General features: G+C 38.7%; 2 protein-coding genes across 3 annotated transcripts in view; one reads left to right on the forward strand and one right to left on the reverse strand.

The window, feature by feature from the left end:
• Nucleotides 1-6,529: 6,529 nt before the first annotated feature.
• LOC308684665 (endonuclease domain-containing 1 protein-like) lies at nt 6,530-8,325 on the reverse strand (the record flags this gene model as incomplete). Its single annotated transcript, XM_081355908.1, has 2 exons — nt 6,530-7,474; nt 7,900-8,325. 2 exons carry the CDS (start codon nt 8,323-8,325, stop codon nt 7,034-7,036), a joined length of 867 nt encoding a protein of 288 aa, XP_081212034.1. The 3' UTR covers nt 6,530-7,033.
• Nucleotides 8,326-17,023: 8,698 nt separating this feature from the next.
• ptprbl (protein tyrosine phosphatase receptor type B, like) overlaps nt 17,024-22,734 on the forward strand; it is an 85,661-nt gene continuing 79,950 nt past the window's right edge. For both annotated transcript variants that reach the window (XM_081356040.1, XM_081356041.1), the window contains exons 1-2: nt 17,024-17,101; nt 20,583-20,984. In XM_081356040.1, coding sequence (XP_081212166.1) covers nt 17,050-17,101; nt 20,583-20,984 — 454 coding nt within the window. In that variant the 5' untranslated portion in view covers nt 17,024-17,049. The remainder of the gene's footprint in view (nt 17,102-20,582; nt 20,985-22,734) is intronic.

The raw sequence follows: 22,734 nt of genomic DNA on the forward strand, positions 1-22,734 counted from the left end.
GACAATGACTCAAATCCCTCCGCTGGATTGGTGGAAAGACATTCAACAGAACTTCCCCAGAGTAAGCCAACTGGCACAACATTACTTGTGCTTTAAGGCCACAAGCTCCCCCTCTGAGAGGGTTTTTAGTACAGGTCGCAACTTTGTCACATGTAAAAGGACATCTCTAAAGCCAGATAATGTAGACCAGCTTGCATTTCTTGCCAGAAACCTCTAGATCCTGTCATAGGGTGTCATCAACACTCAACGATGTCCCTGCCCCAGCAACATGTGTTTCTGTTGTTGATCACGCTTTTCTTCTGTTTTCAAATCTGAGCACTTTTCATATTCTCTATCCTGGCTGAAGCACTTTTGTTTCAATCTATAAGAATTATATAATCAGCCTATGTTATAGTTTAAAGTTAAAGATATGAATATTAATAAGTTGAGAGTCTTATGTTTATTTGACAGTCTAAATACAAATAAAAGGTGAACGCTGATTTATTTGTACCATTTTTATTCCTAAAATATTATATAGTTTTATAGAAGGAGGTTTCATAGACTTGGCAAATTTATTTTTCAGAAGTTTGAAATCGGTTATGGCCGTTCTTGACAGTCCTTTTATATTGTTCATATCGATATCGGAATTTAATCGTGTCATCCGATATTAAGAAATATATTGTGATGTAAATTTCGGCTACATCGTCCAGCTGTAGTGTACACTAAAATGCATCAGCTGTATCTTATGAACCATGTACAGTATTTTCACACCTGTGTAGATGACATTCAGAACACATTTCACATGTCATGATCATCTCATCTCAACTCTCTCTCCGTATAATTCTGTTTACAGCTAAAGTTTACAGTGCAAATCTACTACAGTTTCTTGCATAGGCGAAGGCTGCCAACGGAAGCACAGAAAGCTCTCCGATTTCATCAATAAGATCTTCATTTGTGTCTTCCGAAGATGAACGTCCTACAGGTTTGGAACGACATGAGGGCGAGTAACTAATGAAAGAATTTTCATTTACTATGTAAGAGGATAATAGCTTATAAGAGCAACTGGTAGCGGGAGGAGCGATAGATGTATTCTGGCTGGTTTGCGAATTGAGGAGGAATGTAGAGCTGGATTTTATCTTCATGGAAATTGGATGTTTGTTGTGGTGGGAGTGTACAGCAATCAGAGAACACAGAGTAAGGAAAGATGGCGTCGTGGCTCACACCATTTGCGGAGGACACCTAATGCCCCTAATGCCGAGAGCCAAGGATAGGGGAGAGAGTAAGAAATGGCGTAGTTCTCGACCGGCAGGGGCCCGCCCGAGGAAGATCGCTCCGCTGACACACAGAACTCATTATCAGACAGGAAGAGATTGATTGTGGATATGATGGCACTTGGGAACAGAAGCTGCCCAGATACATTACACCGGTGCTTTCACAGTTGCACTGGCTTCCCTTAAATGCGAAAATTTAAAATGTTTATTTTAACATACAAGGCAGTATATGGGACCGCACCAGAGTATCTTTGTGAACTCATTAGCCCCTATACTCCATTACGTTCTCTCTGTTCTCTTTTGCTACATCAGCCTTCATGTAAGCTCAAGACTACGGTGAAAAGAGCCTTTTCATACAAAGCCCCCAAACTATGGACTGTGCTTTTACCATCAGAAATGCATCATTGTTGGGACATTTTGAAAAGTTGATTAAGACACATTCCTTTAAGGCTGTTTTAACCGTTGTATTGCCTTGTTGTTTTTGTTTATTTTACTGTAGCGCTTTGGGCTTAAGAAAAGCGCATTACAAATAAAATGTATTATAATTATTATTATAGATAGCATGTAATCAATGAAACAATGTTGACTCAGTGTTGATGCGTCTACGCTAATTGCATTGAATTAACGTTACAAAGTGATGTTGTTTTTGCATCACTCTTGCACCCTCAGTTAATGGTGAAGCAATGTTGAGATGTCAACCAAACATAGTATTGGTAATAGTATTGATTCAACATTACAAAGATATTTTATCAACATCACTTTTGCACCCTCAGTTAATGTTGAAACTGTTGAACAAAAAATCAATAGTAATGCTACTGAATCAACATTACACTATGATTGAATCTACATCACTGCTGTTGAATTAACACTGAAATTAACAGAAATAATCTTTGGTAATATGGTTTGATCAATGTTGCAATGTGATGTTGATACGTGTTGAAACACTGAAAATACAACTGAAAAGGAAAGTCAAACAATGTTGCCATCTGATGTACCAATTAATGTTGAAACAACATTAATATTTCAACTACACTTCAATGGTGCGTCGATATATTCCTGACCATTTCAAAATTTGGCGAAAATCTTTTAAAATATAAATGACACCTTTCCAGCAGTTGAGTCAATTTATTTTATTCAATCAATCAATGACAAAAATATATTAAAAGATCATTCTTTAAAGAAGAAAGGGGGAGAAATAGGACAAAAGCATTTCAACCTTTAAAAATACAATTGGCTTCAGAAGTCTGATGTCATCCCTACAGGTGGTCCAACGGTTCAGGTTCTTAAAGATTTGTCTAACTAGACTGAGAATTCAAATGTTCCTTGATCCTTTGACAGTTAAGAGTTTGTTATACTGTAAAAAATACCCTGTAAGTTTCAAAACTCAAAACTTTCTTGTTATTCCAAAAACTGCTTTTTTGGGCAAAGGACAGGATCTGAGAAGTGGAGACCTGTGACGTCACACTTCAGCTTTGGCTCCGCCCACTGGAGCGTTAGAGAACAGTAGGTGTGTTGGACATCGGCTGCGGCTGGATGTAACCGATCGGCGAGAGTAGCCGTGTGCAGGCGGGGAGGAGCTGCAAACGGAGACGTGAGGTCGGACACTTTCTGGTTCCCGTAGTGACCGCTCACGTGGTGTTTGCATACTTTACCACAGCTGCAGTGAAATAAATGCAATATTTGCCAAATAATGTTTCAGACACATTTTCATTCAATACTTTATGTACTGCTTCATGCAGCGTCTGTTTGAACAAGAATAAAGTTCAACATAAGCTACTATCAATGAAGTGGAGTCTACGTTTTTTAATCAGTTTTAATTTAATAAACATGACACAATATAACATCGCAACTACATGAAAAGAGTGTTTACTGTTATAAAAAACTGATTTGTGAGCGTTAGAGGAACTAAAGGTGTTCGAATAAACACGAAACACACGTGATCGTTGTCATGCGGTGAATCCGGCCAATCATGGAACAGCTGTGACGTCATCAGCCAGTCGTGGAACAGCTGTGACGTCATCAGCCAATCGTGGAACAGCTGTGACGTGCAGCCGCTCTTGAGAAGCTGCGCTGGCTGAGTTCTCCGGCTACTCTCGAATTGCTCTCGCGGTACTTTGATGGCATACGTCACAGTCACGTGGCGTCGGCGCTGGATCAAGTCGGACAAAATTTCTAACCGGCATGCACTGCTTCAAGTCAGCCGCCGATCGGTCTGCGCAGAGCTGCATGAAGTCCAACAAGCCTAGTGACATAGTGACAAGATCGACACAGGATCAATACCATTACCTTCCAAACCATCCTAATGCTAGGATAGTGGGTTATTTTCCCCCAACTATGTAAATGTCTCAGGGCAGCCCAGGAAACATAAAATAATAAAACAATCCAGTCTATGACCCCTTTAAGGGGATACTCCACTTTAAAATGAAAATTCTGTCATCATATACTCACCCTCATGTTGTTTCAAACCTTTATGAATTTCTTTCTTCTGCTGAACAGAAAGGAAGATATTTAGAAGAATGTCGGTAACCAGACAGTTTCTGATCCCATTGACTTCCATAGTATATTTTTTTCTTGCTATGGAAGTCAATGGGACCAGAAAAAGTTATTTGATGGAAAACCCCTTAACAACAGAGGGAAAGATCCACGATTTCAACATTTCTGAAGAAAGCTGCTGCCAGAGAGGAAACACAGGTGAAGTGAGGAAGCTTATTAAATAAATGTATGACTAAACGTATGACTAAATATGAATAAACTTCATATACATTTTTCCCCACAATATGTTTTACCTATATCACCATACATCTATTTTTTCCTTCTTTTTATTATCTCAAATGTAAAAATTGTATTCATTTAATTTATTTTAAGAAGGCTTTGACATTCAAATGTAAGAGACGCTATATGAGCAATATTCATAACGTCGCCACGACGAATACAGGAATCACAAAGTTATGTTGCTGGAACGTTATTTGGCACGTCGCACCGACTGATATGGTCCTGATGTTACGTCCTCGCAACATGCCAGTGTGGTCATTGAGACGTACTCATTACGTTCTGGCGACATACCACTATAACGTCGCCACGACGATTATGGGAATCACAAAGTTACGTCGCTGGAACTTTATGTGGTACGTCGCTCCGACAAATATGGTCCGGTCCAGTTACGTCTTCACAACGTAACTGTGTTAGCTGGGTATAGTGGCCCTGATCATCATCACAAATACTTACTGCTTGCTTCGTTTCTGTAAATCCGTTTTTATGAATGAATGACTCTCAGCCGTTGCTCTATAGTTTTCTACATCAAAAGCCGCTAGCACCCCCTGCTGGTGAGTTCCACTAACAGCTATGGAGATTATCAATCGGCAATCCACTGATATTCTTGCCATTGTCGGATGTCAAATGTTGAATTTTCTGTCGAATTTGAACCACTGAATTTGTGGAAGCGAAATAAAATGGATGCCTGTCGAATATTATAGGTTTTTTTTTTAAACAGGAAGTGGAAAGTGAAATGGAGTGATTTTGGAAGTGAAATCTGAAAGGTGAATATGGATTATTGAATTTTTAATAATGAAATGTGTGTGAAATGTTTTGAATTGAAATATTCACAGCTTAAATATATACAACCATGTTAAATTTCAGCCCATAAAAATGCAAGCCCTAAAAATACAATGCAGTAAAATGCAAGCAGGGTTAAGGCAATGCATATTTTTTCAAGTAGTGCAAAACTTTTTTGTTTAAAAAACATTTGTCATTATTTTACTTCCAGAGGTACTGAGACTTGAGAGTTTGTAGACGTTTAAGAGGCTGTTGTGTTGACCTCTATTTATTGCTATTTATTGTCCTAGGTGTCGAGGACTAGTGCATATATGAGTCTATGTTCAGTATGAGTAAAATACTTAAGGACTGTTAAAATCAGATTCTCTAAGACTCGAGTCGTATTGGTGACTTGTAACTTGTAATGGAGTAATTTTTACAGTAAGGTATCAGTACTTTTACTCCAGTATGGTGTTCAGGCACTCGTTACACCTCTGTCCTGTAGATATGTTGTGTCTTGAACGTCTCTTTTATATATAAGTTACATAATGAAGACAGACTTCACTGCCAGTTCACTTCACTGTTCACACACACACAGTTCCATTGCAGCCTATGGAAGTCCCCTCTTCTTTTTTTTTCTTCTTTTTTATTTAACCAGGTTAATCGATTGAGAACAAGTTCTCATTTGCAACCGCGACCTGGCCAAGAAAAGGCGAAAGGTGCAAGGCAACATAAAATTATACATAGCGTACAAACATTCAAGTATACAGTCACACATATAAAGATATTCAGATTCAATTAGAAGGAACCGGACATTAAGTGAAAAAAAAATAAAAAATTAGAAAGATAAATTTCTAAAAATATAAAATGGCAGTACAAGCGGAATAGCATATGGGTAGATAGATAACATGAAGCAACATAACTAACATGGTAATGTGCAAATTGTTTCAAAGACAGCTATTCAGTTGGATATGTGCAAGATGCGTTAAAGCTTTGTTGATTGTGCTAGGGCAATTAAAGGGCATAGAATGTCCAACGTGCAGCGGTCCGTCAGTCATTTTGAAAGAAGTGCTTTAAAAGTAGTGATAGGAACAGTGGATTCGAGTTTAAGAGATGTTTGTACATTATTCCAATCATTTGCAGCAGAAAATTGGAAAGAGAGGTGGCCAAATGAGGTAACAACAAAACAACAAAATTTAAATTATATTTAATTTCTACATTGAACAAATAGTGTTATTTTACATTTAGGCTTAATTATTAAGTTCTGTAACCGAATAGCCTAGACTTTGTAACTTTGTTATTTAGTATCATCTCTGCTTGTAATTTGTGTATTTGTTCTTATTTTATTACTGACTGTTCACTTGTTTTTAGTAGTGTTTGAACTTTATCAGTGAAGATCATGAGCATGCTCTCTCTGCCGGAACCGTCTCGCAGAACATCTTCGTCTTCGCAAAATCCTAATTACAACATCATATAGATGACATTGTATTATATGATGCTCATAAGTTTCTTCATATTGCGTTAGTAGCTGATGACACCAAATCAGTAAAATAATAAAAATTGCACTGCGAAAGATCTCCATAAATTGCCTGTTTTTGCACTTCCTGCTTTTCCTGCTTGAGAATTTCTGTCCAATGAATGGATGACCTTAGCACACGTGTGGTTTTGCTTACACATTTTGGTTCACTTGCAAAAAGAGCAGTGTGAAAGCAGACCACACCAAACAAACAAAAATCAACATTGTATTTGGTCTGGACCAAAGCAGGTGAACTAGCGGACTTTCCTGGTGTGAATACATCCTAAGACACATTTGCACACAGTCTTTATTAAATGTAACTGATTACACATCCAGCATTTATTACACACACATGTTAATCCAGTAACAGTGAAACAGTGAAGTGGACAAAGATGGCTGGAGATCTTCATTAAAATAACAGAAAGGCAGGACAGGATTATGAAGTCATGATCTAGAGTATGAAGATCTGATTCCAGATATTACCAACTCCAGTCAGAGATGTAGATGCCAGATCATCCACTTTTGGCTCATAGGCTAAAGGCTAAACTAGTCACAACCATCATCTATGCTGGGGTCTTCAACTTCCTGGGGTATTTTGTGGTTAGGGGGTGGTGTGGGTGGTTGTGGTGGTGGGGCTGATAGACCTGGGAAAATTACAATTTTATTTACACCGTAATCTGTGGCCAGCCGTGTCTGTAGCTTTGTAATTGATAATGTCTCCACTACATCATTTTGATTAGGTCCAAAGTAACCCTGCCCTGTACCGTTTCTTACTGTTCTTCTGTAGACAACAGAAGGCTCTCCAGTAATACTTTGAGACAGTCACTCTATCTTTCAGTTTTGGTAAGTTCTTATCAACTGGAACTACACCAGTCACCACATAAGCCTCAACATTTCTATCACAGGCTTCCAGATCTTCAATAACTTTTCCCTCATGAACCCTCCATTTACCCTGATTGAAACTTTTGTTCTGTGGAGCGGCGTTAGTCAGGGTGGAGGTGGCCAGCATGGAGAGATGATTGTCTGTGTGCTTAACTGGGTAGAGGTGACCTTTGTGATAGCCAATGCCAAACTTATCAGAGCCTTTATAGTCACTATTCATAGCCTGATAATTAAGGTCTTTGCCTCCTTGTTTACATGCCATACATGCCCCAGCATCAGCATCATCCAGCTCCAGCTAAAGGACATGAGAGAGAGAAAAAAACAACTCAGACTTTCAGTCAAAATTCACATTAATTATTATCATTTCAAATAAATATACTGGTCCCACTTTAATTTAGGTGTCTTTAACTATGTTCTATCATTTTAATAAATAATTTGATACAGTGCACTTTTTGTGGTACATGTTTTTATATTTTATACTTGTATTTAAACATGACCTGCATGTAATTACATCTATAATTATTTTCTGTAATTACATCTACACAATTACACTGTTAACCCCTTAAACCCACACATACCTGTGCTAATATTACCCGTATCCTCCTCAACGTCAACACTATAAGCCTATATTGGACTTTATTTTTTGATGTAACTACATAGTAGTTTTAGGAAACCTAAAGCGTGACCAATAACTACAATAATATACAGTTGAATAATTACCTGAGGTTCGATGTACCAAGGATCACACCTCCCAACATCTATGCTCTCCTTAAACTTATACGCAGAGTAGATGGGGATCCTCCAGTCTGTGCTGTACAAAGTTGCATAAAGATTGTGTGGCTGATTGTTGTTGTTGTCCAGAAGACACTGGCAGATCTCCTTGACTGTGGTGCCCCATTGTGGTGTGAATTCAGGAGGTTTATTCCCCAAAAAGAACTTTCTGCATTCACCAAAACCCGGCACCACCTCACTCAGAGAGAGGCAAGGCAACAGAAGAAGAACAAGCAGTTTCATGATGAACTCAAACTGTGAGAGCAGAAACTGAATCTGTGGATTTCTCTGTGTCAGAAGAGGCGAGAGTGGAGAATGTAGATGTTCTCTCTCTTTATAGAGTTTAAGACACAAGGGGAGGGGATAGAAACACATGTCTGTAGACGTGGACAAAATACACAACTCCATCATGTGTGTCTTTTTACACCTTTAACCATATGATTATCAGAGCTAGGGTAAGGATAGTCAACCCCTGACCGCAGGCTCGAGTCCTTCAGGAGTGATGGAGAAGACTCCCTTGTGCTTTTTTGAGGCTCGTTTTTATTTATTTATTGCAGAAATACATACAGACACTACAAAATACACACATCGAACATAAAACAAACAAAAATAAAACATAGATAAACAACAGTATAAGAACAGACGAGGAGAGAAAAAAGATAAAGAAAGAAAAGAAAGAAAGGGTAACACTTTACTGTGCATAAGACTGACATGACAGATGTCATGAATATGAAGGAGGTTGTATGCATGTTTATGACAACTGTCATTAAGTGTCATTCGCTCAATTATGACATTGTTATGACATTGTTTGAGATGTCTTAGTTATGACACCTTGACAAAAACCAATACAGCATAACCTGTCAGTGTATTGGTAATGACAACTTAACACCAAGATAACATAAATTGTCATAAATATGTCATAAACATGACATAGCAGATTAATTATCAAGAAAGCACTTAGCTTTATTGGTTAGCATTACATTAAACTGTCATGTGGTTGGTTTTGACATTGGCTGTCATGAGGCCATTATAACTGTGTCATGAATGTTTTTCTTGACCTCAACTACAGTGGTACAAACTGAATTTGTCATTAAAATGTTATAATGGCCTCATGACAGCCAATGTCAAAACCAACCACCTGACAGTTTAATGTAATGCTAACCAATAAAGCTAAGTGCTTTCTTGATAATTAATCTGCTATGTCATGTTTATGACATATTTATGACAATTTATGTTATCTTGGTGTTAAGTTGTCATTACCAAGACACTGACAGGTTATGCTGTATTGGTTTATGTCAAGTTGTCATAACAAGATCTCAAACAATGTCAAATTTGCATTAAAATGGCATAAATGACACTTAATGACAGTTGTCATAAACATGCATACAACCTCCTTCATATTCATGACATGTGTCATGTCAGTCTTATGCACACCCCTTCAAGTAAAGTGTTTCCAAAGAGGGACCCTATAATTTGAAATATATAATTATCCTTTAGGGGTGTTGAGTGTTTTAAGGTATTCAGTAATTTAACATCTTTTACCCTTTCTCTCGTCCCCCTGCTGTCCTCTCCTCCCAATCCTCTAACAATAACACTGATAATCAAGTAATACACCTTTATGATTGATATGGCTCTCTGTGCGCCTCCCACTGGGGCAGTCCTGCCCAGAAGCTCACACCCACCCAACCCCTGTCCAGCTTACCCACTATAACTAATAATTCCTTTCCTCCCCCATTATCAGACATATAGTGTATGCAGCGCGCACACTAATACAAATATATATATATTTTCTCTTTCCCTCATTGTCATCCGTTGCAGGACTTGGCACTCACTATGACTTAGGTCCACACGTTACCCAAATACAGAAGGAAAGGAACCCACATGGAAAAAAGAGAAGGTCTTACTGTGCTTTTGATAGCCCCGCTCTGGAAGAAGCTATGGTTCTCCGAGTGGACTCGACTGTGTGGATACAGCCCCATGCCCGATACCGCTGAGGAGAGATCTCCTCACACAGGCAAACAGGACAATCTGACATCCCCGTCCCGACTTGTGGGCCCTCCATGTATGGCCCCTCAACGGGTATCCAGGAACCTCCCGAAAAGGGTGCTAAATACCTGTACTGAAGTAAGCGCGCCTTCAAAGTGACAAAGGTGCCCTCCTTTCTACAAGGTTTGGATGCGGGATGCTAAGCCTCCACGCTCAAAGTTATGTAGAGGCCGTAAGCAGCTTTTCATGCTCGTATGGCCGGGCAATCACTGGGAGAAACGACCTAGTTGTGCGTTTCCTCAAAGGGGCCAGATGGCCAAACCCACCTATTATATGGCAAGAGGGGGGGTTTATAGAGCTATAAGCCACACACATTCTGGCAGGCGCTGACGAGACCAGATTGGTCCGCACGTCTTAGCCGCCTCACCATAGGTTCGTGCAGCTGCCACAGCACAACCTAGCGCGCTAGACAAGCTGCACTGCGTTTTAAAAACTTTGGCTTCAATATTCTCGAGAAAAGGAGTTTTTATGGAGTTAATATTGTGCCATAATTAAACAAACAAATTCGATCTGCTTTGCAAAGGAAAACTCGACTCGCAAACAAACAGAAACTAATGTGCAAGTACAAAGGTCAATCTGAGTGAAAATGCAGTGGAGTAACACGTATATTGTGTTTTACAAATATAAATAAATGAGCCCAGATAATGTTTCACAAATAAATACAAACCATCCTACAAATTGCATGTAACCTTACAAATACCAAATCTAGTGCATACAAATGCATATCTGTCTGTTATGATTGTGAGACACTTGGCTTATTATGAGATCTCACAAATGCAGTTGAGCATCTTCCTCTTCTAGAACAGTAGATGATAGGGGATTAATATAGCGCTAGTCTCCTGGGAGAAGCCCTGCTCTGAAACTTGCCTTTGCCTACAGCTGAGGAAAGGTGTGTTTCTGTCTTACTTTATCTATAATTAGCCTTCTTAAGGTTTTCTTTTGCATAATGTTTACTGCATATCTAGACAGATTAGCACTTAGTATTCACACACTAAAAAGTTGAACTATTTTTTACTAAATTTTTTTGGTAAAACATTTTTACACTCAAATTTTTTTTGTAAATATTAAAGCTGTGAAATCAATGAAATATACTGTATGTATTGAGTAAATGCAAGTAAAATAATTAAGTAAATCTTAGTAACTGCATCTGGTACATTAACAAATAAAATTGAGTAGAAATAATTTAACATTTAAAAAATTTTTTTTAATGTTATTAAATATTAAATGTTTTTTATTTATGAGTTATATTAGCTTTTTTATTTCCTCTAAACCTTTGTAAAATATTATTCCATACAACCACCAGTATACATGACACTGGCCTTTATTGTCGAAGAGTACAGCAATACAGCACATTTTACACTGAACATGAAGCCTATACATTTACTGAACGAGTCTTTTCCTTTCGTTCTCCATAAATAAATGAGAATGTCAGTTATGATTGTGAGACACTTGGCTTTTTATGAGATCTCTCGGCTCGATTTTCTCACAAATGCAGTTGAGCATCTTCCTCTTCTAGAACAGCAGAAGCTAGAGGATTAATATAGCGCTAGTCTCCTGGGAGAAGCCCTGATCTGAAACTTGCCTTTACCTACATCTGAGGAAAAGGACCGGTGAACAGGTGTGTTTCTGTCTTACTTTATCTATAATTAACCTTTTGGTTTCCAAAAGGTTTTCTTTTGTAAAATGTTTATAAACATATTATAAAACATATTCTCCCGGGAAGTGTCTCACAATCATAATCAGACAGATATGCATTTGTATGCACTAGATTTGGTATTTGTTCAAAGGTTACATGGTACATAAAACATAAGACATAGGCTATTTGTTACTCCACTGCATTTTCACTCAAATTGACCTTTGTACTTGCACTAGCGAATGGAGTTTATTGTTGTGATTGGTCGTAGTGTTATCCAATTGCGTGCAGTGAGATTTTCAAATGCATGCTTGGTGCCGCCCCTCGAGCTGGCCGATCTTCATTAGTCGACGCCAGACCATAATCTTTCAGATAGGTCTGGATTTCCCATAGGCTACAATACGAGCGCGCTAAGAAGAGACTGCAGGCATTACACAGAGCGAGAGCGCCCTCTAGAGGACACATAACACACTACTGAACACATGCAGACCTGACCCAAATGTTTTATGTCACAATTGTTACCGTCTATTTCCATTAGTTTATATATCCAGCTGGTCACTTGTATGCATTCATTAGCCAGTGAAGTTTCATATTTAAAGCTAGTGACGTGATTGCTCTCTCAACATTGATATGTTCATGCAGGCTACATAAACTAATCATAAACGCATTCGATTCAGTTCTTTTTTTATCACTACACATTACGATGATTAGATAATCATCACGTGTTCTAAAGTAGAAGCAAATAAAGTGAGAGAATATACATGTAATATAGGCCATGTACTTTTAATGCTCTGGCCTTTGCAGATATGTAAAGATGGCCATCGATTTATATGAAATGGAAACACTTTACAATAAGATTCCATTTTTAGCATTAACTTAGGCTAATAAATGTTGTAAAACAATTAGCCTATTCATTTGTTAATTTCAACATTAAGTAAAATGTTTTTTATCTGTTATCACCTGATGTATTTTTATTTATTTTATTTTATTTATTTGACAGGGACAATGCAAACAAACATAGTGTCAAAGCAAAGCTTGTCACTGAAGTGCTGCATAGAAAGTTTATAGCAGAAGCTCATCTTCAACTCCTGTCCCTGGTTGGGCTTTTAGACACAATAACATTTACATACTTCACTATTTCAATTTAAAACAATATAAACATGATATATTAACAACTCCTGTCCCTGGTTGGGCCTTTATACACAGTAGAAATTTCCCCCTAAAATTGACATACTACACTACCTCAAAAAATATATATATAAACATGATGTATAGACATGCATATCATATACAACTCTTACCTACTTACAATAATAAAAAATGAGTACACTTTTGGTTTGTTTTTAACCAGTTTTTTAGCCTGGAAGTAAACACTTTAAAGTCCAGTACAGTCTTGATGTCCGATGGTAATGAGTTCCAGAGTTTGGAGCTCTTCACAGAGAAGGTGGTCTGACTAAAGCTGGTCCTGCAGGATGGTATTTTACAGTCATGATTTGTGAAACTCCTAGTGACTCGAGTGCTGCTTTGTCTCTCAATAAATGAACTTAATGGCTCAGGTGCTAAATGATTAATGCACTTGTGAATTAATTTAAGAAAGCTAAAATTACTAAAGCTCTCAAAATACATTAAATTATATTTCTTAAGGATAGTACAATGATGGTGGCGTATTGGTTTTTTATCCATAAAAAAACTATGGGTATCCATCCGTACTATGAACTAACATGATTGATCAAGGTACAATTGTATTGCTCAAATATTAATACATGCAGTAAAAACGTATATTGTATTGCGTAATGCATACAGTTCATGAAAGCTATAATACACCCTTGTTAACTTGCAAGGTGTTGCCTATGAAATTTACATTATGTTTCTAGGTTATTGCTAAAGAAACGTAATATTTTAATGTTTAATTTATTTTCTGTAGAGTTTGTTCTGTAGAACTTCTCATTGTAATATATTCATATTTATACATTTATTTAATTTAGCACATTTCAGTTCAGCACTGTTTTAGTGTTATGTTTGTTTTTAATCCAGTATCCATTTTTTTAAATATCGGTTGAATAATTGGTTTTCGGCATGTACGGTATCGGTATTGGTCAAATCCACTATCGGTCGTCGTCGACCTCTGACCTCTCATTAGAGCCGATCAGCCGATACGCAGTACGCATATGTGTAGGGCCCCGCAAATTACTCACGGCCCCGCCTCCCCCTCGTGGCAAAGCGTCAATCACAGCTTACAACACCGATGAGATAATTAAAGGGACTGTCCTTCTGGTCACAAAAAGAGAGAGAAAAAACACACCATGAGAGTGAATTTTGGGAACAGCGATCAGGCAGACTTGTGTTCTCTCCTCTCCCAGTCTGATGTCAGCAGAGAACAGTAAAGTTAAGTTGAGTATCTCTCTCTAGTCTAGTCTGTCTGTCTAACCCGGGCATCTTTTGCTCATTCTGTGTCTTCTGTCTTGTTAGCTAATGTCGGCCACTTCCAGGGCTGTTCTGTGACTTTGTGCCTGACAAAAAAGTGAGAGTGGAATACATCTATTTATTACGTTTGATAAACGACAAAGGGCAACGGTGTTTGTTTATAAACTAAACGCGTTAACATATGCGCGTGCACGAAATGAAACGCGCACTTTCCAGCAGAAACACCTGTGGGGACCAGTACAATATACCAGTACACCAGTACAGTATGTGTGTGATGGCACTCCTCATTATAGCACATACTTTTAAATCAAGACAATGATTATCTAGTCTCCCAGTCAGTTCAGTTACAAATCTGCAATAAAGCAATATGTAATGCAATGTATTGACATTAAAGGAGAACTCCGGTCAATTTTAACATTGAGCTCATTTTTTTGTACATTTGGAGTGCTGTCAGTACAGAGAACAACGACAAAAATCTGTGTTGCCTACACCGAGTTATTCTATTTTTAAAATTTGCACCCTGTTGACTTCAATGGGGCAAGTACTAAACCTGCTTTTAGCCTCTTAACATCCTTGATGTGTCATTACAAGTGCACAGCCAATGTGAGTGATTCCTTCTGAGTGAACGCGAGTGAATCTGACTGCAGTAGATGTGAAAGATATGAATAAAAATGATGTTATTTAAGCCAGCGCAAATACCTGTGTTTACATCCTGTTTTCGGTTGAAGTCCAAAGTAATCGATTACTGAGTTCACGCGCGTGATCAACTGATCTTAAATTCGTGACAACATCGTGACTAATTCACCCTATTGTCAAGATTTCTTAAAACATGACCAAAAGCGCATCGAAATGGCGCGAGGCCGGCAAAATCCAAACACTGAATAGTAATAACGTTAATGAAAACCGTGACATTTCAAACCACAGAAGTATTACTTGCTATTTATATCACCCATATCGATTCAATTTGACAGTTACTTTTTTTTATTCAAAGATTGTGGTAAAAACTACCTATATCTGGCGCTCTGCAACTGAGATGAAACTGAGGTAAAAAAAAAACTAACACAAAATTCCGGTTCGGTCCGGTTGGTGAACGAGCAGCTTTTAATCAACTTGAATGTAACTTGAACACAGGAAGTAAAAAAATCAGCGAATCTTCTATGTGCAAAAACTCGAAAAAGATAAAATAAATCTTAAACAAACTAAAACCTTGCATCCACTTTCACAATATAAAACGTCACACTTGCTCTGTATCACTCCTGAAGACACGTAAGGTCCAACCACATGGAAAATCATCCGGCTTCCGCGGGCTTCTCTCAAAAATTCTCAGAGAAAAAAAATGATTCACCGAATCATCTTGAGTTTCATTTTCACGAATCGCTCAGATCCGCCCATGGATTGAATCTGACCATGAATAAAAACTGAAACAGCTAGACAAATTTTTTGTGTAATTTAATTAATCTGTGCTCATAATTGTAAATAACAGTAATGTTTTTAATGTAGGCTACACACTAAAATAAAATTCATAAAACGTTTAGGTTTTAATGCAATCTACCAGACAGCAAGATATATAGATAAATTAAGTTTAGTTTACTAAGTTTAGTTTACAAAGTAAATTTACTTCTATTAAAGTTATTTATACTTCATTAGAGTATAATTGAAGTAAAACCAGCAGAAAATTTAGTGCAGTTGTTTCAACTTACATTTATAAGTTAAAATAACAATTATACTTGTTAATTCAACAGAAAATCTAGTGCAGTTGTTTAAACATACATTTTTGAGTTAAAATAACAATTTAAGTTGTTCATTCAACTTTCAGTCTAGTTGAGGACAAGAAAACTTAAAATTTCTTGTTGTCTGGACAATCTAGTTATCTCTACTCACAAAAATAAGTTGAAATAACTAAATTGCAAAAATATTTTTTACAGTGTAGATGCTAGCTAACAGTCATAGCATTGAAAACTTTTCTTACCCTCGTAACCGTGTATATACAAGGCGGCATACAATTTAAAACCTTTCTCCAGCTTGCTTGATGGGGCTTTGCTTGTTGTTTTGTAAGTAGCCGCGATAGCCATTGCCATAACCGGAAACGAGTGATATGTAATACATAGAGCGCGGAAGTAGTTGTGCAAGAAGCGCATTCTTGATATTAAGAATGTCCCTTTTCTAGTAATAATGTCTGTTTCTGATATCACAAATTACATTTTCAGTAAGCCCTATTTAAAGGAGGGAGGATTGTACTGGGAGCACTGGGGTGTCAGGGAGGATTGTACTGGGAGCACTGGGGTGTCAGGTAATGGCTAATGGTTTACATGGCTCACGGGTCAGGGCCCCAGGCAGGTCTGGAGCCGCTCTCATCCCTAAAACTGATTAGTTAAAACACCTGTGTGTTTCCCCTTTACTGAAGTCTGATGTTGTCCAAGTAAAGCAGGAAGGCCACTGGTGCTCACTCAGAACCCAGTCCAGCGAGTTTATGGCGACCGAGAACTGGGCCTCTGTTAAATACAACACAACATGACTATCACAGTTCACGCATGTTATTCATTAAATACATTTAATACACTGAATTTGTCAGCAAAGACCGTGTGTGTGTGTGTGTGTGTGTGTTGTGGTGAGGAGGAATGTGTGCTCAGCCATTGTGTTTCCTGAAGGTAATAGAGATCTGTGATGATCTGAAGATCTTCCACTGTCTTCAACTGGACTGAACTTCCATTATACTGTGTGTTTCAAACATGCCAAGCAGAGCCCAGTGTCGACACAGACTCAGGTTCAGACACCAGTGTTTAATAGCACTGATTCCAGCAGAGATGGCGTGCGTGTCATGGTGTCCCAGGCTGGCGTCTGAGGCGTTTGCGTGTAAAGATCCCTGTAATGTCACTAGCCTCACACTATTGAATAGAAGGAAACGCCGGTCAGTGACTTTTCCTTCCCCTGAAAGAGAGTTTCCTCCGGAGCGCCCAAACTCTCAGTTCAGCTCAGAGAAGCCCACAGCCAGGAACATGGACACGCTCGTCCTCATCTTATTCACACTGGAGCGTTTCTCTGCGTTGAGTGAGTATTAATATTATTTAGAAGTCTTTACTCTTCTGGCGTGTTGAATTAGTTGGTTATAGGGAAAATCCAAGCGGAAACCTGATCTGCGTTGAACTGTTGAAACTATAACTACAGCAGGTTAGCTGAACATTAACAGTATACATTCATAACAGTATTACATTAATTATTATTAGTATGTACATTATAATTGTTGGCAATGTCATTATGTAACATTATATAATGTTTTTTCGGCAAAGATAAATTAATCTTTGTTAGTATTAGTTAGTAAAAATACAGTTGTTCGTTGTTTGTTCATGCTAGTTCACAGTGCATTAATGTTAACAAATACATCTTTTGATTTTAATAATGTATTATTAAATGTAGAAATTAATATTAACTAAGATTAATAAAAATCTGTGGAAGTATTGTTCATTCTGAGTTCTTGTTAACTAAGTAGTTAACTAATGAAACCTTGTGCTATTATTATATTATATTATATCATATTGTAAATAGTTACTTTAATCTTGCCAATCTCAACACAATAAATCTCTCAATCTTCACACAGAAGCTTCATCTATCAGTCATGTTAAGATCAGTGACTGTAAAGCAGAATGATATGATCAGCTAACTCGAGTCGGGATGCGTTCGCTGTGCTGGACTGTAATAGTGAGTGTGTGTCGCTGTTGTTTCATCAGCTCTGGTATCGGGACGAGGCCTGAAGACTAAAACTCACCACAGATCTGACTGATTTCACTCATTATTAATCCACAACTTTCATTTCTAATGTGTCAACTGTCATCTTTCACCCTCAAGTTGTTCCAGACCTGTATGAATATCTTTCTTCTGCTGAACACAAGGGAAGATATTTTGAAGAGTGTCGGTAACCAGACAGTTAATGGACCCTATTGTCTTCCATAGTAGGAAAAAAATACTATATAAGTCAATGGGGTTCATCAACTGTCTGGTTACCGACACTCTTCAAAATATCTTCCCTTGTGTTCAGCAGAAGAAAGAATTTATACAGGTCTGGAACAACTTGAGGGAGAGTAAATGATGACAAAATTTTCATTTTTAAGTGAACTATTCCTTTCACATAGAACGCACGAGACGCAGTGCAATGGGAAAAAAGCGAAAGGTCTAGAAAAGTTGAGCTTCCTTTAACTGGAGCGCATGTTTTTAGAAAGCCGTGCCGTCCGCAAGACGCTGAGACGCGAGAGCTGAGCGCAGAGGTCAAACACGTCCGTCTAGCGCGCGGTTACAGTGAAAAACAATGGAAAAGTAGCGCCGTGTAATGGAAAAACTCCTTCTGAATGGCTTCTAAATATGCTGAAAAGTCTATAAAACACCCACTATATACAGATCCTATCTTGGATGCTGATCGTGAAATTATTGTGATGGAGTCTGTAAGACTTTATCACCTCAGACTTTCTTTACCACAAAGTGACCAAAATGATGACGTTGGGTATTTGCATAAATCCATAAGAAATCACAACTTTAGATTATGACAATCTTCCCCGGGATTGAGATAATATTCAGGGATATTAGTAACACTTTTCAATACGAGTGTACTAATATATATTATTCATGCTAGGCGATTTCAGTGAGGATATTTTATTCATATGTTATGCTATGTACTCACAAGTGGACACCAGGACTCAGTTGTTCAAAAAATTAAAATGACATGTATAGGCAAAAACAATGGGATTATTTTCTTATTCACCAATCAATTTTTAGGTTTCAGGGTTTTTTTTTAAACCAAACTTTGTATAAAGATGATTCTCAACTATGTTATAGAATGGATTTAATTGATATACAATTTTACTTTATGCAATATGTGGGTAAAAAGGCCATACATGCGTAGTCCCATTCAATACAATGTATCTCTGTATCTAATTTGCATATTATTGTGTTCTTGGGGATACATGTAATGAAAAAAGAAGTGTAATAATGGGAGAAATATCTGGCAACATTTTCATATTTCATAATAACATCTAATATTTCCTAAGAATATTGATGTATAATTTCTTTCTCTATTCACTTGTTGTGTCTCCCAAAATGCCTGATAAACATGCTTTAAGTCCTGGTGTCCTCTACAGTGGACATGTATGAAATCCATGCTCTTTTTTGTAACATAAAGTCATATTTTGATTAGAAACCCCATAACGTTTTCCTGAGATGTTGATTTATGAAATACAATTTGAAAAGTATCCATATGCATATTTCCAGAAGAGTGCTGCATTTGATCACTAAATTAATGTCAGTCATTTTTAAAGACCATGGAGGAGATGTTGTCCTACTGAAACCTCCAAACATCTGATATCTCTGTAAATGTGCTCTTTACAGGACATCCAGAAATTAAATTAAAACTGTGACATGTATGGTGTCAGAGAAATTCACTAAAATATAATGTCCACTACAGAGGACAAAAGTCTATTCCTGGGTCCCATATATATATATATATAAATATTTAGACCACTTCTATTATTGATTGCTATGAGGATGTGAAGAGAGTTTCAATCAGTAGGCCTATTACAAAAAGTGTTTATAAAAAATGGCCTATCTTTAACTAATGCACATCTTGAATAATCTTGAGTTAATGTATGAACCAAAGCATTCATTAATGGTTTTGTAAAGTCGTAATATAAGAATATCTTTGTAAATCATTAGAATGATTCATTAAAGCCGACAACTGAGTTGAAATCCACAGTCAGCTTTGACCCATTCTGGTAATTAACACATTAATTTACACTATTAGTTATTATCGATATCGATAGGGAATTAATTCATGATGACACATTAAATTAATAGCAATTCCTATATGTCTTCATCTATAAATCAGCTAGACTCTCTATGAGTTACTGATGCAGTATTAGTTTAGCTCTTTATGAGTCAGACTGTAATCTGTGCATTAGTTAAAGTCCCCCTGTGGTGTAAATCCAGCATTTAATGTTGTTTATATGTCTATGTGGTGTTTTTAATATGCTTTAAGACAAACCATGTGTAAATTCATGAGTCAACACCATTGCTGTGTATTTTCTCCTTGAAACTGCAGTGAACCAAAGACAGTCTCAAAAAAACTCTCTCAGTGTCCATACTATACATCCTAATGTGAGATTAAAATAAGTGTGTCCCAAAGTATGTTGAAAAGAGTAGGCCTATGCCAGAAGTCCCCTGATGGACATTTTTCGGTGTGATCGTCAACGAGTGGATCTCTGAGCTGAGTGAGTGAGTGGAGGCGGGGCTCATTTGCATATTCATAGAACCGCAACTACTAAATGAGGCAAGGGTGTCGAGTTACAGTCAAGCTATTTTAAGCCATGAAGAAATTTTTTCAAGGAAAAAACATTTAAATATGTATTTTTGGTGATCAAAGATGAGTTTTAAGGGATAACATTTTTGACTACAGGGGAACTTTAAGAATGAATTAATGCATATTAGTGCACCCATACCAAAGTGTTAGTGATTTACTCAGATGATCAAAAGTTTTCTCTCCTGGCAGGTGGCTTTCTGATCGCACACACTAATAAAGGCTTGTGTCTGAGCGCACAAGTGAGCGTGGTGGTGCTGAAGATGTGTGATGAGAGCGACCCGTCTCAGCAGTGGACCTGGACCGGCGACAGGAGACTGAACCACACGCTGCTGTCCCGGTGCCTGTGGGCCGATCCGAGCGCCGGTGTCCCGCGCCACGCTCGCCTGGTCAAGCTCAGCGACTGCCACACCGCACCAGCGTGGACGTGCTACGACAGCCCAGGGATCTTCGGACTGGCAGAGACGCCGCTGTTCCTGAAGAAGCAGGGCGTGCGGGTGGTGGTGCGCTCCGGGCAGAAGTACTCCAACTGGTCTATGATGACAGTGGACTCTGAGGGCCGACAGGTGACCGCATCTCTCTGCCCCGACACAGGTCAGCTGACTCTCCTGCCATCACATCTTCACTTTTGTCTATGGAAGCTTGTACCATGGAATAAAAAAAAAGTAATTGCTAGTTTTTTCCTCACAATTGTGACTTAATATCTTAATATCTTGAGTTCATCCTTACTCGGAATTGCGAGAAATAAAGTCAGAATTGTGAGAAACTCACAATTCTGAGAGAAAAAGTAGAGCATTCTTATTCTTTTTTATTCAGTGGCTGAAACAAGCTGCCATCTGTTAACACGTGCCTATAGAAGTAACATTTAGGCTGTTTTGACTTGCTTTTGGCATTTGGCATGATCGAACAGTGATCAGGCCTACAGTCTAATACCTTTCAAGGGAACTCGCACTGCGTCGATTGACGCTGTGGGAACGCTTTGCAACGATGACATCTTGAAGCACATGAGAAACCAGTCCAATGGTGTGACGGAAAGTCAGAGGCAGGTGACGTCACGAACCAGGAAACTATAAAGCCTGCCCAAAACAAAGCAACGCCAGCTTCTGTGTTTTCAGTAAGTGCCCACTAAGCCAGGAAGAAAAGTGAAAAGCTTATTCAGCTGCTGGTCAGGCTGCAGCATGCCTTCACACTATATCACTGCTGCAGGCCTTCCAAGCTGTAGTGTTAGGAGATATGGATGAGTGCGGGGGAATTGGCCCTGACACAGTTTGCGTACCACAGATCTCTCAGGGCCACCAAGGAGACAGCTAAAACCATCGGCCGCTCTATGGCAGCCCAGGTGGCCACTGAGAGGCATCTGTGGCTCAATCTAAGTAATATAAGGGAAAAAGATAAGAACTTCCTTATGAATGCACCCCTGTCATTTTCTGGCCTCTTCGGCGACGCTGTAAATTCAGTCGTTGAGAGGTTCCAGCAGGCAGCCAAACAGGCGGTTGCATTCCAGAAACTCTTCCCCTGTCACTCTCAAATCTCCGGTGCTGCTGAGCAGGAGCAGCCCCAAACATCTAAAGCCAGCTCAAACAAAGCCAAACAAAAGTCCCTTCAAAAGCCCACAAGCCTTTGTCACGATAGATCTCAAGGACGCATAGTTCCACATCTCCATCCTTCCATATCACTGGAAGTTCCTGAGGTTTGCTTTCGGGGCAAAGCATACCAATATCGAGTTCTTCCATTCAGCCTAACACTATCACCCCGCACTTTCACGAAATGCGTAGATGCAGCTCTGGCCCCACTACGGCCTGCAGGGTATTCACATCATGAACTACATCGCCGATTGGTTGATTCTGGCTCAGTCTCATCAGTTGGCAGTTCGAAAGGAGATGTCGTTCTCGCCCACATGAAAGAGCTGGTGTTTCAGCTAAATGCCGAAAAGAGTGAGCTTTCTCCACTACAGAGGACCACTTTTCTTGGTGTGGTTTGGGACTCAATGTCAATGCCGGCATGCCTCTCACCGGCACGCATAGAGTCCATCCTTTCGGCCGTGAAAAGAATAAAGCTAGGCCAGTCACTCACTGTGAAACAGTTTCAGAGACTGTTGGGTCTGATTGCAGAGGCGTCCAACGTGATACCTTTTGGCCAGCTGTACATTAGGCCGTGCAGTGGTGGCTCAGGACCATAGGGTTTTCCTCGAGGGGCAACCCCTTTCGCATGATCAGGGTCACGTGGCGATGCTTACGTGCCCTGGTTATGAGGAAAAAACCTTGGTTCCTGTCCCAAGGCCCTGTGTTAGGAGCTTCTTGTCGTCGCAAGACGCTAACGACAGAGACTCCTCTGAGCTCTGTAT

Source organism: Scardinius erythrophthalmus (genome assembly GCF_964197995.2).
Source record: "Scardinius erythrophthalmus genome assembly, chromosome: 24".
Taxonomy (NCBI): Eukaryota; Metazoa; Chordata; class Actinopteri; order Cypriniformes; family Leuciscidae; genus Scardinius; species Scardinius erythrophthalmus.